Source organism: Phyllostomus hastatus, unplaced genomic scaffold (assembly GCF_019186645.2).
Source record: "Phyllostomus hastatus isolate PE091 unplaced genomic scaffold, TTU_PhHast_1.1 phas_contig_34, whole genome shotgun sequence".
In the NCBI taxonomy this organism is placed as follows: Eukaryota; Metazoa; Chordata; class Mammalia; order Chiroptera; family Phyllostomidae; genus Phyllostomus; species Phyllostomus hastatus.
In genome coordinates, this window is record NW_025333857.1 from 51,013,330 (window position 1) to 51,031,270 (window position 17,941).

Below are 17,941 nucleotides of genomic sequence, written 5' to 3' on the forward strand. Positions count from 1 at the left end.
CAGATCACTGGCCACCCCCATTTGCATGTCCCATTGTCACCATCCCTTCAGACTCACAGTGTGTAGCCCACAACCCATCACCACAGCCTCTCTTCTGCCTCCGGAGTTCCCTGCCAGTGCTGCCACCGCCCATTGCATTAGTTCCTCTTTTGAAATGCGCCTTTGTGTCCTTCTGCTTTCATTCACTGTCCCATCGCTGGGTACAAGCCATTGTTCTTGAGTACCAGCCCGATGCTGTGTGAGACCCTTCAGCATTTCTTCCACTGCCATCTCCAGGTCTCCCTTCTTCCACTGCTGCCACCTCCCACACCCTCACACTTGAGGTCTCAGCCATCCTGAACTTTCTCCACCTCCTCCCACCGTTTTCTCTGCTGGCCACCTTCTCCGGGAAACTCAAGCTTATTTCCGGTGAGCGTATGCGATGGAGTGTGCCCGGAGTTACATAATCCAGTCCAGTGTGGGTCACCCCGTTCAAAGTCTTGTTATGCTGAAGTCCCTTCCACAGGAGGTTGTCCTGTGTCTTCAAAAAAGTCAAACGACAGGGAACTCTGTGCCTCTCACGCAGTACATTCCATTAGCGAGTGGCGGTGCTATCTAGCAGAAGTTCCTTTCTATCTTTTGGTTTGGAGAAGAGTCTAAATCCTCTTCATAAACCAACTTGCAGGTAAGTAAAGTGCCCGTGACACTGCTCCTAGGCCCGGTCTCCCTTCGGCCGGATAGCAGACCCTCCCGCAGCCTGCCCCCGCACCTCCTCGTTCTGGCAGTGCCTCTCCCCAGGCGACCCACGGGTCTGACTCGTCTGCCCAGGCCGTGGTCTGACCCCTGGGAAATCACTTCCTTGATTCCTCTTCATGCCATTCCACTTCTCTGAGCCTCAGTTTCCCACCAGTAAAATGGAACGCTTTCTTAATCCAGGACAGGCTTGGGGGCACCAAGAGCCCCCTAAAACTGCACGCAGCACTTCACGTGTCATGAACGTATGTGAATTTGGGGGGAGAGGACCTATACAGTTTTATCACATTCTCAAAGAGGGGCCATGAGTCACAGAGAGATGCTGAAAAACTGGACTAAAGGACATCTGAGGTCCCTCCCAGCTCTAACGTTCTATGAGCCAAAGGTTCTAAAGCACACGGCATTTTCTTACTCCCCTGAGAGGCAGTCAAGGACCGAATGTTCCTAGGCCTGCTCTTCAGCGGCAGTGAGGGGACAGACTCTGACGGGTCCCCTACATCCGGTGCAGTGCCAGCTGAAAAGGTTAGAACTAAACCTCTCTGCCTGATGAGATGATCGGCTTCCGTTCACTGGAAATGTTCCAGCAGAAGCGGAGTTACCAGCTGTCCAGGGTAATACACGAGGAAGGTTTAAGTCACATGAAGAGCTGGTCTCTAAGATCTCCTCTGAGTCAAAGATTCTGTGGGAGGTAGGCTGTACGGCTTTGCTGATGCTCTTCCCTCTGCTTGCAGTAACCTCCTCTCATGCCCCACCTTTCTCACTCCGACATTCTGTGGAGCCTTTCTCCCCTCTTTCAGTTTAATCAGCCTCCCACATCCTCCCATAGCTCTGTGTGGATTCCTCTGTCACAGGACTCATTGCATCCCAAACTCGCCATCCGCAGACGTGTATGGGTCTGATTCCCCACTACATTATCAGTTCCTTGAGAGCAGGCATTGTGTTGTTTATCTCCACATCTCCAGTGCCTAGAGTACTTGGTATGTAATCAGCATTTAATAATAAATATTCAGTAACTGCCCCACCCTGGGTCTAAGACTCCACATACATCATTCATCATTCCAGGCCTTAGTTTTCCCTTCTGTCAAATGGGAGGGTTGGACCGGGAACTCTCTCAAGTCTCCTTCAGTTTCCGTGCAGTAAATCCTTGTAAGTGTACCGCTTTAACTCGTTTGCCTTATGAGGCAGCAAACACATTTATGTACTGTTTATCCTCATAGTGCACACTAGCACTTACGTGTTTATACACTTGGTTTTCCAGTCCCTCCACATTTGTCATGAGCAGATTGCCATTTTACCAGTTCACAGCTTTAAAAAGGAACATGAGAACAAAGTGGTTCGCCACCGCATATACTCAGTCAGTAGACCCCACTATGTGGTTTCCACAGGGAGTTGTATTTGCCCAGCTTTGACGAGAAGAAATTAATTCGATCAGGTACTAATTCCATGCATATTCAAGTTTCCACTGCCGGGAGCGTAGGACCCAGGAGAGGTGCCAGAGATGTGATTGAAATGGCTTCATGGAGCAGGGGGTCGAGTGGTTTCACCAAGGAGCTGTCTAAAAATATCTTTATGCCCAGCCCTGTAGCTCTTCGTAAAAGTAATAATCATCACTTACATTTATACACTGCTCTGCAGCTTACAAAATTCTTAGTTCACTAAATCCATACAATAGCACAGTAAAGTAGATGGGACAAATAGCAGACAGAGGCCAACTCGCCTGAAATCACACCGCTAGTGAGGGAGAGAGGTGGCACGTGAGTCTCCGTGCTGCCCTCAGCCACCGATGTGTGGGTCGCGGGAATCATCCTACCAGCCATGCTTACGCTCGGGACTGTGTCCAAATCCCAGCACCCTTCTGGTGGGCCAGCGTGGACCAGCTCTGGCCTCTTGTCTCTGACTTCCACCCTACGTGTAACCGCTGGTGGCAGAACCAGGCCCCCGAGTCAGCTTTCCTCCTGCCCCAGTGCTCAGGCCATTGTGCCAGTGTTGTTCCCAGGGACTGAGAGAGGGGCGCCACGTCGCCATCATCAGTTCTGCAACCCAGCTCAGTAAAAGTCTTCCTGCCGCTCTCACAGCTAACGTAGCAGAGCACGCCAGTATCCTCCTAAATCCTTAAGGAAGTTGAGGAAATGAGCTGGCTCCAAGCCTCCACCAGGACTGTGAACAAGAACGACGGTAGGGCAAAGCCCGGTTAAATCGGCACAACAAGACACACTGACTAGCTCTCCCTTATCTGTGGAAACCATTTTAATCAATCACATCTCTCTGACTTCTTGTAGGCCCTATGGTCATGGAAACTTGAATACACATTGAATGAGGAAAAGCCTGCCTATTTCTGCAGCGCCTGATATAATTAACTGCCCTCCGGCCGAACTGGGCGAACACAGCACTCTGCAGAAGCCCTGTGGTGTGGGGTAGGAAGAAGTGCTCACTCTGGGACTCAGACTCTCCAGGCCCAGAGGCAGCCTCCTCCCTCCGCAGGTGCGCCCCATGCTGAGACGCTGGCGTCCTTGCCCAGCCAGGCCATTTAAGTCGCTGCCCTTGGTGTGGTTCTCTGCACATCAGGCCATCTTTTGATTCCTTGGTTTCTTGTCACTTCCCCCCTTTTTTGGCAGTTGTCATCTGAGCCACTAATTTGTGTAAATCCCCACCTGTGGGTCTCAGATCTGGTTGGGGGCCTCAGGGTCCCAGGGTGCGCCTTTGCTCCACAATAGCCCGTCAGTGGCTTGCAGCCGCAGCGTGTCCCTTAAACCTTTCCTCTCCCGGGTGGGCCAGCTCCAGGTCCGCCAGTCCGCCAGCCCGTCACCGGGAGACCCTCTCCACCCCATGTTGCTCGGACCCGCAGCAGATGTTGTCAAAGCTCTGTCCCCAGTGGACTGTCTCACCTCATCACACCGTGAGCCTCTGGGGAGCTGCAAAAATCGCTCCAGTAAAGAGCACAAACCAGACTGATTGGCAGCCCATCAAACACTGTTGTCTGGCCATTTCCCCTTACAATAATAGGAAACTGTGGGACTGTTTTGTACACTAAGATCCTGCCCTGTTGACAAATTCCCTGCTAAAACGGTGCTTGCTGTGTCCTGGACAGGATCCCTTTTTTCCCATGAACTACAGTAGTATTGGTTCTTTTTCTGGTATTTGTTTCCTAAACTTTACACAAATATGTCAAGTTTATAGCGTAGCCCACAATGAAGATGAAAGGACTTTGGTGTTCTGCAGTAAACCATCTGGAGAAGAAACACTCACATTGCAGGACCGCTGTGCAGCCTGAGAGGTTTGGGCCAATAGCCACGCTGGAAGCAAGGTTCCTCGCATGCGATCTGACCAGTTTCTTCATTTGACCCAATTCATTTTTTAGATGATGGGAAACGACTGAGTGACATTTAAAAAAAAACAAAACAATTTTGTCAATGAGGTGAGTTTTGCAGGGAGACGTGAAGCTGCTGAGTTCTCGCTCAGCTGTGTGTTTGACGATGTAGCTTCGGTAAGTCGCTCATCTCCCCGCCTCCGTTTCCTCACCTACCAAACAGGAGTGCCGTCCTCCGCACTCTGTGCTCCCTTCAGGCTCTTGAACTATGGGCGGCAGCCCTGGGCTTCGCTGGCCAGATAGACAGAGACACACGTGCGGCATCACGGCCCACCCCCAGCAGCTGTGTCGTGTGTGTTGCTGTTGCTTTCGTTTTACGGTAGCAGAATACACAAAACAGGATGTAGCTGATGCGTAATTCCCTGTTTCAGTCGCCCCCTTCACCCCAGTGATTACACTTTCACGTCAAGAGCCCCAGCTCTGGGAGACCTACCTGCACAACTATGGGCTGTGTGCCACCTGGAATGTTTTTTTAAACTTAAAGTGCATCAATTAAAAAAAAACATTAATATACTTCTATTCATAAGCTGCTAGGGGTATTTAAATTATATATTCTGATGAGTATGTTCTTTCTCCCAAATCTGCTTCTGTAATTTAACCGAAATGGAAAAACAGCCCCCTGCAAACCCACCCCCCTTCAAGAAGTCTTCAGAAAGCTGAGCCCCTGGCTATCTGGACATCCCAGTGACTCCAAAGAGTCCTGTTTGTCCTGTGGCTGCCTTCGGTGCAGGCCCAGAAAGGCCCACCATGACAAGGTTCGCTCAGGGGCTGGTTGTGCGTGACTTCTTGGAATTGGAAAGGAAAGCTGTTTGCATTCCTAAGAGAAAGAGAAATGACCACTCATGTAACAAAGTCTAATTTATCACCTCACAGCCCCGTTAATGGCAGTGAGATCCATGTATATGCCAAGCCAGACAGCCACATGCCTGTGTCTGTCTAGAGGACCAGTGTTCTCTCAGAGCAGTCCTTTCGGTCAATGCAAATAAAAAGAGCAGCTCTTCTTCTGCCTGTCAGGAACGAGGCTGTTAGATCAGTTAGCAGCATGTCACCCCCCAGATGCCTCCACCTTCCTGTCCCAGACAGATCCCTCCCACCACAATGGCACCTGCTGGCAGCCGTGTGCGTCTCAGGCTCCCACGATGACGGGCTGCCCAGCTCACCCGCCAACTGCAGTGCGCACGCAGAGTGTGAGCAGCTGGCAAAGCACGCAGCAAAACCAGAATCAAATAAACATAGGACCGTCCAGCCACTTGCTCTGGGAAGGGACTCAGTGGAAACTATTAGATAATCAGGCTTGGACCCCAGATTGGGAGCTTTACCGCAGGAAGAAGGACCTTCTAGCAGGGCAAGTTCAGTCGACAGGCTTTATGTCAGAGACCCAGAGAGCTACCATCTGGGTCTTCCCTGTCCCTTGAGATATGAATAAGCTTGGCTTCAAATTCCAGTCTGTGGAAATCTGAATTCTGGGACTTCTTGGGGGCCTGGGGTCTGTGCCACAGCTCTTGCTTCTGTGTCTGGTTACCTTCCCTCTGCAGTTTATCAGGTGGCTTATGAAAAGCATGTGTGAACATGGTGGACCTTACTGAAAGTTGGTGCCATTGAGGAGAATGACACTTCCCGTCCCATAATGGCATAGTTGACAGACCATACAAGATGTTCATGTTATCTTATCCTTGTGCTCCAGTTGCAGTCAAAGGAACCCTGGTTCTGGTTAGAAATGCAGAAACATGAGCCCTACACCAGGCTTGCTAAATCAGAATCTAGATGGTGGTGAGATAGCGGGAGATACGGTTCATTACAGTGTGAGGAGCACAGGTCCAAAGTCCGTTTCTGTCACCTTACCGTGGGCAGCGTGTCTGTGCCCTGGCCCCTGCTCTCTGCATGCCCAGCCTCTCTCTTCTCTTTCTCCCTCCTCCCTCTCTCTCTCTCTCTCTCTCTCTCTCTCTCATTCTCTCATTGCCTCCCTCCCTGTTAGGAGCTACAAACAAATTCTTTGTGTCGTGACAGAGCAGCCCTCTCCTCTGGAGCCTCAGAGCCAGTCACCCTGGAGACTCTGAGGATCCCACCCCCACTAGCCCTCAGTCCTGACCCCAGCCTTACTACAGTGTCCAAACAAGGTCCCCTTCTGCGAGGGACTCTGATACCAGCCACTCGGATCAAAGAAATCTCTCCGTCTCATTACAAAAGTTGTCCCCGATTTTACAAAGACATCTGGGTCCCAAACAGGTCCCTGAGTCAGTTCAGGATCGCAGGCTGTCGTGTGAGTGTTAGACTAGGGGGGTGGGGTGGGGACCAAGTCTTCCACGGGAAGGTGACTCACTCAAGGGCATTTTGTGGTCATTGGCAGAGGCAGGACCGGGAGAGTTCTCAAACTTCCCAGTGCTGGCTTCCCTCCACCCCACCCCTACTCATCTGCTCTAACTGACCCTCTACGTGGCTCCCAGATTCCCCTCCTGTGCAGTGACCAAACCAGCTGGGCAGGCTGTGTGTCTTGAGTGCCTGCTGTCCAAAGGTCAGAAGAGGCAAAACAGGGCCCAGCTCTTCCACAATGGACATGGTCTGGGTGTTTGTGAATTTTACTCCAAAGACGTAAAAATCATCCTGCCCTTGGGACCCCATCCACAAAAAGAGTAGGTTTGACTAATGAGAAATCTCGGCGAAGGGTTGCACCTCAAAAATGTGTTATAATCAGCTGTGAGGTCTTTGTGATTTTTTCGTATAATCATTAAGATCTGCCAGTGGTCTTTTGTAAAAATAGTTTTTTAAGTTTATTTTGAGAGAGAGGGGAAGGGAGGGAGAGAAACATCGATGATGGAGAGAACCATAGATCAGCTGCTTCTCTCGCACACCCACAACCCAGGCATGTGCCCTGGCTGGGAATTGAACTGTTGCCAGTGGTCTTTTTAGTAGAAAATGAAAGGTTTCTTATGGTCGCCATGCTCAGTTGTATTCGGGTGCGCTCTCTGGGATGGGAGGCGGGGCCTGGGGACGCACGCCCTGGGGCTGTGTTGGGTCTCCCGCAGAGCCCCCTAGTCATCCGTCATGATGCCTCAACAGGCTGCCCTGGAAGGTTCTTGCAGCTCCATCTTCCCGTGAACTGTGAAGCCTGAGAAAAGCCTGCTCTCAAAAATGTGAATTTCCGAATCCCTCCTGTGACATGGCAGCTCCTCCTGGAGTTTAAGTCTCACTCAGGAACGCTTGAGTGGTTAACACTCTTTTAATTTTTTCCTCTTCTTCCTTGGCTTTGCTTCAGGAAGCGAGAGGAAGAAAACAAGCGAAGAGAAGCAGAACAGCAGAAGGGAAGGCTGAGTCCCGACTCCTGCAGGCCCCGAGCCCTCCCCTGTCTGCCCAGCACCCAGGCCAAGCCCCACAGGCGGAGTGGGGGCCCCAGCACCCAGCCGTCCACCGGTGACGTGGCCCAGAGCCCCGAGCAGAGAATCTGCAGAGGGTCTCCAGGCAGAAGGTCTCCGAGCAAAGCCCCCCAGAAGGAGCAGCATCTCTCCCCAGGCTCTCAGGGACCAGACCCCAGAAAGCCAAATGGTAGGTGTACTGCCTTTGTTATCCGGTGCCAGCCCATGGGCGGTGGGCCCTTCTGATTTAGACCATTTACATTTAAGGCAACTGTGTCAGCACTCAAGTCTGCCATTTCGTTATTTAGTTTCTGTTTCTTTCCTCTGATTCTCACCCCCATTTCTCTCTTCTTCCCTTCCTGTGGGTTACTTGTGCGTCTTGTAGGGTTCCATCTTGATTGATTTACAGTGCTTTTGAGTACATCTGTAGGTTCTGTAGCGGTTGCTCTGAGTATCACCACAGTCATCAGTGGCCTGTAAGAGTCCAGCGGTCCCAGCATCTTACCCCGTGAGCAAGATGCAGAACCCTTACTTCCGCTTAGGTGCCTTTACCTTCCCCACTTCTCAACATCTTTGCTTGATATCAGATGATTTTATAATTTTTGTTTTGGTCATCAAGTATAATTTATAAAACTCACGAGGAAAAGGATAGACCATTTCATGTACCCATATTTTTTCTGTTGTTTTTGTCTTTCTCCCTGATGCTCCAAGTTCCTTCTCTTAACGTGTCCTTTCTGTTTGAAGAACTTTCTTTAGCCTATTTAAAGGTAGGTCTATTTGCAACACAATCTTTAAGAATGTTTTTATTTTTATTTTTATATTTTTAAAATATATAGTCTTCAACTTTTTCACATTACCATTTAGCCCCCTTATACCCCACTCCCCCCAGCAGTCACCACACTGTTGTCCACGCCCGTGAGTGCTTCCTCCTTTGGGCTCTGTCCCTTCACCCCTCACCCCATGCTGCCCACTAGCTGTCGTGTGCTCTCCATCTGTGAGTCGGTCTCGGTTTTGCGTGCTAGTTCGGTTTTTATTCCATTCCTGAGGAACTGTTAAACCAGACACACCTGCAGGATTGGCAGTTCCTTACCACTTGGAAATGACTGAGCCACTTCCTTCTGCCGCTCATGGTCTCAGATGAGAAGCTCACTGCCATTCAGATGGGCGTTCCTTGGAAATGTTTCTAGGTAACATTTATTTCTCTCCAGCTGCTTTCGAGACTTTACCTTTAGTTCTCAGGAGTTTGCAGTGATGTGTCTTGACGTGGACTTTGGAGTGTCTTCCATGTGGAGTTTGTCGAGTGTGTGGGGTGCGCAAAAGCACCCCAGGCTCAGTAATTCGCCAAGAGGACGCACAAGGTTCAGCACACAGTTGTGCCCGTGGCCGTGATTCACTGTAACACGGAGGTACGGAGCGAAGTCAGCCGAGGGAAAAGGCACATGGAGGAGAGTCTGGAGGGAACCACGTGTGAACTCCCAGGGGCCCTGTCCTGGTGGAGTCACACGGGACACTCAGTGGTTTTAACAACCACTTCAACATGTTTCCACCAGAACAGCCACCTCAGCCTAGGACTCCAGGGTTTCTATCAGGGGGCAGTCGTGTGGGCACCCTCTGCTTAGCACGTGCGTACACCGAGACCCCAGACTCCCACAAAGAAGGCAGGTATGTGGCATGAACTATGTCTATGCACAAAGCGGTTGAAACACACTGAGCCGTTCTCACCGGTTAGGCAGTGGCGACAGCCCTCCAGAAATCCAGTGTAAATGCCAACAACGTGAAAAAGATGAATCTCGTCTTAGCGTTATGATGAAAGTAGTTTTGGCCTCGAGGACCTCCAAGGAGGGTCTCTGGAACCTCCTGGTCACCTAATTCAGGGTTGGGACAATTCAGTCTCTCTCTCTAACCCTCAGTTTTCTCAGCTATGAAATGGGGGTCTATTCTTCACCCTGCAGAGCAGTTACGGATGGAAATTTAAAATGCAGCGTACATGTCGCAGACCATGAGCTGTACCAGTAACTACTGTTATTAAACCACACTGCTGATCTAGGCAAGAACAATCACAGCAAAGTACACATGAACGACCACAGACCTGTCCAGACTCTAACACGTGACCCACTTTCCGTGATAGTGTGTCAGGACCTGTGGTGCTTTGTGCTATGTGCATTCAGTTAGTCGTTCCGTCCGCATTCACGAAACTCCCATGACGTGACAGCCATATGGAATTCCAGCCAGTTCAGCTCTTCTCCTAACACGTGACCTCCCGTGGTCCCAGCCGAAGAGCGTGCTTCTGGGCAGTCTCTGGTCCTCCACACCTCAGGGGGCTGCTTCCTCTGGGGATACGTACGTGCCTCCAGACACCTTACCCGGCTCTGTTGGTGTCTGGATTCTCCTGGATCTTGGCCTCCTTTTTTTCTGCCCTGTTAGCCGCTGATGCCTTCACACAGATGGTTTGTGAGTGTTGGTGGGGGTGTGGGGAGAAGGGGACTCTCCTGCAGTGTTGGTGGGATTGTAAATCAGTGCAGCCACCGCGGAAAACAGTATGGAGGATCCTCAAAAAATCAATAGTAGGACTAGTCTGTGACCCAGCAATTCCACCTCTGGGTATTTATCCAAAGAAACCCAAAACGCTAACTCAAAAAGACATACGCACCCTGAAGTTCACTGCAGCGTTATTTACAATGGCCAAGATTTGGAAGCAGCCTGAGCGTCCAACGGGAGGCGAATGGATGAAGAAGACGCAGTACATGTACACAATGGGATATCCCCCTGTCATGAAAAATAAAGAAATCCTGCCTTTGCGGCAGCGTGGGTGGACCTGGAGGGCCCTATGCTCAGTGAAATACGTCAGTCAGAGAAAGGCAAATACCATAGGATCTCACTTACACATGGAATCTAAAAAACACAAGAAACAAACAAACAACGCACAAACTCATAAATACGGAGAACACTGTCATAGTTCCCGGAGGGTTAAGTGTTGGGGGCTGGATGACAACGGAAAAGGAAGGAAGAGGTGCCCTGTGGCAGCTGCCACAGTCACGGGGATGCGGGGCGCAGCCTGGGGACACAGTCCGAACCGCGGTGGCCAGTGCGCGCTGTCGCAGGGGTGGCAGGCGCACTGGGGCGAGGACTTCACAGGCGTGAATAGCAAGTCACTACGTGTCACGCCTGAAACAGATGTGATACTATGTGTCAGCTGCCGTTGAAAATGCTTACGAATTGTTTTAAAAAACAGGTGACTTGTAACAGCTCGTTGGACTTCTCTGTTCTCCTCGGTGGTGAGCGTGCCGCAGTCCTGCCAATACAGGAACAGAAGCTCCTTCACTGCTTTTCCTGTTACGAGCAGCTTTTTCATTTTAGAAGTTCTGTTTAGCTCTGTTTCAGAAATGTCTATCCTTTCCTCATATTTTAGGTTTCTCCTGTTTAATCGTTGGCGTGTGCCCACGCACACGGCGTTCTATTAGCCGTGGTTCTTACTGATCTGAGTTTACCGTCGGGTCTGTTAACTGTCACCCACGGTACGTTGGTCCCTCGCGCGTGGTGCAGTTTGGAAGTGTGACGCCATTCCAGCAGGCCCCCTCTGTGCAGCCCGAGTGAGGGCGTGCCGCACTGAAGCAGCCTTGTGCTTGCTTGCGTGAATCGTTCGCTTCTGCAAGAGCACATCCTGAGACCAGTTTTTACATCAGTTTTTTCTGTAGGTTGAAAACCAGTGAATCCCAAACCCATGTGAGACAAATGTCCTTGTCACCTCCCAGTGCTGGCAAGCAGATCTTTTACCTGGACTATTGTTTCCCAAGGGCATCCCACCGCCGAGTCCTGGCTTCATGCAGTTTTCTCCCTGCAAGTCCTCACCTTCTGTTCTCACCTGGGTGTCAGGCCACAGCCAGATGTTCAGTGAAGCCAGCCCATGGCCACTCCACCCCTACCACCTGCCCAGGTCAGGGCACACAGCGACCGCTCCGATTTCAGTGTGCTCTTTGTCTTGGGCCCCCGGAGGTTACCTTGATTGTCTCGAAGGCACTCTGGAGCTTTTAAAAGGATTTTCACTATATTTTAACCAGCGTTTCTAGGTGCTTGTAGTTGGAAAGCTTTCAGGTTATAAAACCTACTCTTGCTAGAAATAGAAGTTAAAATGTTTTTCTAATAATCACCACTATCGTAGTAATGCTGTAGGACACGGCTGAATCTTTTATGTACATCAACAGGCAGACCTGCCCTATCATGCAAGTGTTGAACAATAAATATCCTTTCCCCTTTTTCTTGTTTCCCCAAGAAACCTCCAGAGAACATCCTAAGAGCCGGTCTGCCTGTGTCCACTTCAGCCCCAGTGAAGGCGCCGATGGAGACAGGTGTCCGGGAGCCACCTCCGCAGACAAGTCCAGAGGTGAGACGGTCGGCGAGCAGCCGTGTGACAAGGGGAAAGGCTCCTCGAAGCAGCCCTCCTGCATCAGGGTGGCCGGGCCTGATGAGAAAGGAGAGGACCCCGGCTGGGCAGCTACAAGCCTTCCGCAGCAGGACGGTCACCGGAAGGCCAGCAGGCGGCACGACGCAGCACCCAAGGCCAAATGTGCCGCCCAGAAAAGGCGCATCCAAGAGCTCAGAGGAGGAAGGTGCTCCCCAGCTGGCTCCAGCCGGCCTGGCAGCGCCAAGGGGGAGGTGCTCCATGCCGGGCAGAATCCTCTCCACCACCGGACACCAAGGAACAAAGTCACGCAGGACAAGCTCGAAGGAGAGAGCCTCTCAGATTTGCCACAGGGGACCGAGATGCTGAGGTCAGGGGTCAGCAAGTTGGGCATATCCACCCTGTCTGAGGATGCTGCGACACCTAAGGAGACTAATCCAGCTCCCGGTCCCCTCTCCGGGCAGAGCGTGAATATCGACCTGCTCCCTGTAGAGCTGCGGCTGCAGATCATCCAGAGAGAGAGAAGCAGGAAAGAGCTGTTTCGCAAGAAGAACAGGGCGGCAGCAGTCATCCAGCGGGCCTGGAGAAGGTGAGGACTTGGGGTGCCCCACACCCCTAACACGACACCCCCTGTGCTCTCCTGTGTTTTCTAGTGAGTTCCATGCGCTGGCGTGACACGGCCAATGTAATTGAGCCTACCCATGGAATTCACACTTGTAGGTCCTCGTAATGTACACTGGGTCAACTACCTAAGGTGCACCTACAAAAGGTGCTTTTGCCAAGAAAGGTGGGATAGCACCCAGGATCGCCTGCTGTAAAGAAAAAGGCCCTCGGTGTGGAAATAGGAAGCCCGAGTTTCAGGCGAAGCTCTGACAGGTTATCTGACCTCGGGCAGATCACTTGGCCTCCCTGGCCCCCAGTTTCCTCACCCGGAAAATGGGATTTAACAATGCCTGCCCCTGTCCTGTTTATACGACAGGCCGTAGAATGAGATGATGTGTGCTTCATAAATTCTAAAGCCCTACACACATAAACTATTTTATTTTTCTTGTCTAGTATCCAGGAATTAGTCATACCCCAATTACCCAAACCAGAGTCTGGACAGGGGCAGCCGAGTAACTGAAATTTATTACAAAAACCTGTGTGAGCTTCGCTCACGCTCCGAACGTGGGGCAGGTGCTGGAGGAGAGGTGAGACTTCCCGAAAGGCTGAGCCAGGTACCTCCAGGGGGCACTCGTGGGGGCACTGGGGGAGTCCTTGGCTGCAGTTTTTACGTATCTCATACTCTCCTTCACACTGTGGGCCGCACTGCAGCTCTGGCCAGGGCCCAGGGGCGGGCTGCACGGGCGCCCACAGGTGCGAGTCACGTGGCCTCGGTCTCCAGCGAGAGGAAGGTTGAAGGGGGAACAAAGCCGGCCAGTCACTGTGAGCACAGGTGCGCCACATATCAACGCCCCGGTCCAGAGATAAAAGGGCTGGAGCACCTACTGTCTGCAGGGATTGGAGGGGGGAATGGGAGGGAGTGGTTCTTGTGAGGTCCAGGCAGCGGGCGGCCCCAGCGTCTGTTGTGCCAAAGACGGCCCAGCCCAGAGCCCTTGCACGGCCTCTGGTGTGTCCTCAATGTCTGTCCCAGCACTTGGCTGTTGACAAGGTCGTCTCATACCTTTGCTCTCCCAGCCTCACCTGGTAGCTGTCATGATGGGGGTGAGCGTCCCCATTTCTCAGACGAGCGTATGATTTCAGGGAGGACACACACCTTGTCCTAGAGGTGCAGATCTAGCCCTTGAAGCTGTGCCTGACTCAAGTCCGAGGGCCTTACCCCAGGCTCCCAGTAAAGACAGTGTTGGTTGTGGTCAAGATAACCTGTGGAGGCAGGCGGGAGAGGGAGGGCTGCCTGGAGGGCGTTCACACTCGCCTTACAGGGCACATTGTTGTTACTGGTAGTGCCAGTAGTTGGCATTCATGGGGCTCGCGTGCCAGGCGCTGCACCCAGTAGTTTTACACGTAGAATTAACTCCCTTAGTGCCCACACTAACCCTGAGAGCTACGTCCTCTTCTTGCCCCATTCCCCAGGCGAGGAGACTGGAGCACAGTGAGGCTCATCCCCCCAGCAAGTTACGGAGCTCCTAAGTGCCAGCCCTGGCCTTGAGCTGAGACCGTCTGCGTCTGAAGCCACAGGCCTAATCGGTCCTTGCTGCCCTCCCTGGGGCGTCCTGCGAGGGCGTGCGCTGGCTGCCGTCCCAGAGGAACTTCTGAGGAGGCATTTCAGCTGCGAGCCGGGCTCTAGGCAAGCCCGTGCGCTTCACCACGTCAGGCCCGCAGCTGCTGCCCGCTGAAAGGCCTTCCGTCAGTGCGCTTTGACTCCTTTGAAGAGTCGGAGCTGACGGGCCCTGTCAGTAAGTGTCCATAGCAGCAAATGAGCTCCCAGTCATTGCCCCCGAGAACAGTGGGCTCATAGTCTGCGTGCCCACCTGGGGAGGCGATTACTCGGCCCCCTCTGGCCGCACCCTCGTGCAGTGCTGAGCCCCCGGACACCGACTTCCAAAAGGCTTCTGGGAAGCTGCACCGTGTGGGAAGTTGCAATGTCTGGTGACCATAAAAGTACTTTTATTGATTCTCTGTAGCCGTATGTACATCTTCCATACTGAGCACGGGAGCCCACAGTGCTGTCCCGGGCCAGTGGGTGGTGTCTGAGGCCAGACCTGAGGAGCACCGAGGGGCTCGGGGAACAGGGTGCGCCACGCCACCGGGCAGGCTGTCGCTCCGGGAGACGGGAGACGCGTGGAGGAGGGAGAACAGCAGATGGGAAGGTGTGCGGGGACCGGGTGAGCAGTGACCCTTGGGCCCGGAGGAGATGAAGCTTAGTCCCAAAGCGGGAGTTTTATTGCCGGTCAGGACCTGACTGTTCTAAAGGTTGAAACCAGACACTGGATAAGCTAAAGTGGGCTGGAAGGCTGCTGTGGCTGAGAGCTGTCACTGTATAAGATGGTTCCTTCTCACCAAACGTGTGTAAGCTGCCTTCTGTCGGCTCTTGTCCCGCTGGTGCGGAGGACAGGCTGCATCGTGAGTGCACAAGGCCCAGAGGCCGAGTGGGCAGGTTGGGCTTCTCAGCACACCAGGAGGGCAAGGTCTCCGGGAGAACGGGGACCCGAGGACCACCCCACACGGACTCAGCCTCGGTGCCAGAGTAGAGCCAGTGGGAGCTGTGCCCCCTGAGAACCGGAGCAATTGCAGCTTCAGCCAACACCTGGGCTTCCCGGCGAGTTCTCTGCCCGGAGAGCAGAGGGGGTGGGAGACACTTGGCATCTCAAACAGAAACTGAGCTGTGGAGCAGTGCTGCCCGTAACTCCAGCTTTTCTCTGCCGTCAGCTCTTTGGGAGTGTGGTACACCTTCTGTGGGGGGATGCACGGTTTGTCCCTCCAGGCAAAGAGGAAGAATCTTGTAGTTGGATTGAAATCAGCCTTTTAAGGCAGGAGGTTGGGGCTGCACCAGGCGCAGCAAGGAGCTTTTAGCAGACCTAGGAAGGTGACTCCCCATTTGGTGCACCGAAAAGTCAGGGGCGGGGCCTGCTGCCCTCTGCGGCACCCTGTAGGCACAGCTGGAGTAGTTAATCAGCTACACAGTGAAAACTGGTGCAGCTTTCCTTGCGAGGCTCCACAACAGCTGTGTTCAGTAAGAAGTTTGTGAGTGCACGTGGGATGAGCACCAGCAATGAAACACTGGACGTAAATATAGGCATCAATCACCCACATGCCCCTGGCCTGTCCCATCCCAGGCTCCACCCTCCAGGAGAATGGTCTCTTAGTAAAATACAACTCTTACGTTTGCAACTATTTTTTTAATCCTTGCTTGAGAATATTTCTATCGATTTTAGAGGAAGGGAGAGGAAGAGAGAGAGAAACATCAACTGGTTGCTTCCTGTACGGCCCCAAGCAGGGATCAAACCCGCTACCTAGGTATGTGCCCTCACCAGGGATTGAACCCGCAACCTTTTGGTGTGCGGATGATGCTCCAACCAATCAAGCCACCCTACCAAGGCCCCTTTGCCACTATTCTTAAGAAGCAATATGGGTACTCATCAAGAACAGAGTACAGAGCAATGTCCTTAGCCATATTTGGCTTTTGGATCAGACAGCACTGAGTTTGAATGTTGGTCTCTCCTGAGTCTAGCCATGTGGCCTTCTACAAGTTACTCAGCCTCCCTCAGCCCAGTTTTACTGACCCATGATTGACATACTGCACTGCGTGAGTTCAAGGTGCACATCACGACTTAAGTATATTGTGAAATGATTACCACAATTTTAGTTACATCCATCATCTCATAGATTTTTTTAAATGGAAAAAGGATTTATTTCTTTGTGATGGGGACTCTCTGGATTACTCTTTTAACAACTTTCATATCGACTAGAAAGCATTGTTACATTATAATTATCATGTTACATATTACATCCTCACTACTTATTTATCTTATAACTGGAAATCCGTACATTTTGACCACCTTCACCCAGTTTCCCCGCCCTCCGCACCCTGCCTCTGATAGCCACAGGTCTGATCTCTCTTAATATGAGTCTGGCTTTTTTTAACACTTCCCATGTAAGTGAGACATTATTTATCTAATTTATTTCACTTAGCATAATGTCCTTAAGTTTCATCCATGTTGTCACAAATGGCAGGATTTCCTTCTCTTTCATGGCTGAATAATGTCTCATTGTCTATATCACAATTTTTTCCCTATTCATGTGTTGGTGGACACTTTGGTTATTTCCATCACTTGGCTATTGTAATGCTGCTTTGAATTTTGGGGTGTACATAGCTCTTCAACATAGTTTTAATTTCTTCAGTTACATACCCAGACATAGAAATGTTGGATCATATGGTAGTTCTATATTTTTTAATTTTTTGAGGAACCCCTGTACTGTTTTCCATAGCAGTTGCACCAAATTACAATCCCACCGACAGTGAACAGGGGCCCCCTTTCCTCCATGTCCTCCCCAACACTTGTTATCTCGCCTTTTTGGAGACCGTATTCTCAAAGGTGTGAACCAGCATCTTGTAATTTTGATTTGCATTTTCCTGACGACTAATGATGTTGAGCATATTTTCGTGTATCTATTGTCCATTTATATATCTTCTTTGGAAAAATGTTTATTCAGCCCTGGCCGGTGTGGCTCAGTTAGTTGGGGTGTCATCCCATAACCGAAAGGTTGTGGGTTCGATTCTCAGTCAGGGGACATACCTAGGTTGCAGGTTATGTCTTCGGTTTGGGAGCCAACTCGATGTTTTCTCTCTCCCTCTCTCTCTAAAACAAATTTTAAAATGTTCTCAGGTGAGGATTTAAAAAAATGTCTATGTAGATTCTTTGCCCATGTGTTCATTGGATTACTTGTGGGTGTTTTTTTTCTCTTCGAACATCTTCACATATTTTGGATATTAACTCCTTGTCAAACATGTGGTTTGCAAATACTTTTTCCCATTCCCTAGGCTGCATTTTCACGTGGTTGGTCGTTTCTTTTGCTGTGCAGAAGCATTGTGGTCTGATGGAGTCCCACTTGCTTATTTTTAATTTTGTTGCTGGTACTTTAGGTGTCATATCCAAGAAATCATCGCCAAGACCCTCGTCAAGGAGTTTTTTTTCCTACATTTTCTTCTAGGAGTTTTATGGTTTCCAGTCTTACATTTAAGTCTTTAATCCATTTCAAGTTATTTTTTATGAGTGGTATAAAATAGGGATCCAATTTCATTCTTTTACATGTGAATATCCAACTTTCCCAGCACTGTTTATCGAAGACTGCCTTTCTCCATTGAGTATTCTTGACTCCTTTGTCAAATATTGGTTGACCATACATGCATGGTTTCTGGGCTCTCCATTCTGTTCCATTGGTCTGTGTGTTTATATTACCAGTACCATACCGTTTTAATTACTGTAGCTTTATAATATTTCTTGAAGTTAGGAAGTAGAATGCCTCCCATTTTGTTGTTCTTCCTCAGGATTATTTTGGCTATCCAGGATCTTTTGTGGTTTATACAAATTTTAGGATTTGTTCTATTTCTGTGAAAAAAAAAATGCCATTGGAATCTTGACAGGGATTGCA

The 17,941-nt window shown here is 50.8% G+C and overlaps 1 protein-coding gene across 4 annotated transcripts in view; it reads left to right on the plus strand.

Moving 5' to 3' along the window:
* Positions 1–17,941, plus strand: part of INVS (inversin) — a 145,631-nt gene that overhangs the window by 102,496 nt on the left and 25,194 nt on the right. For all 4 annotated transcript variants that reach the window (XM_045840097.1, XM_045840099.1, XM_045840098.1 and 1 more), the window contains 2 exons: positions 7,353–7,639; positions 11,720–12,437. In XM_045840097.1, coding sequence (XP_045696053.1) covers positions 7,353–7,639; positions 11,720–12,437 — 1,005 coding nt within the window. The remainder of the gene's footprint in view (positions 1–7,352; positions 7,640–11,719; positions 12,438–17,941) is intronic.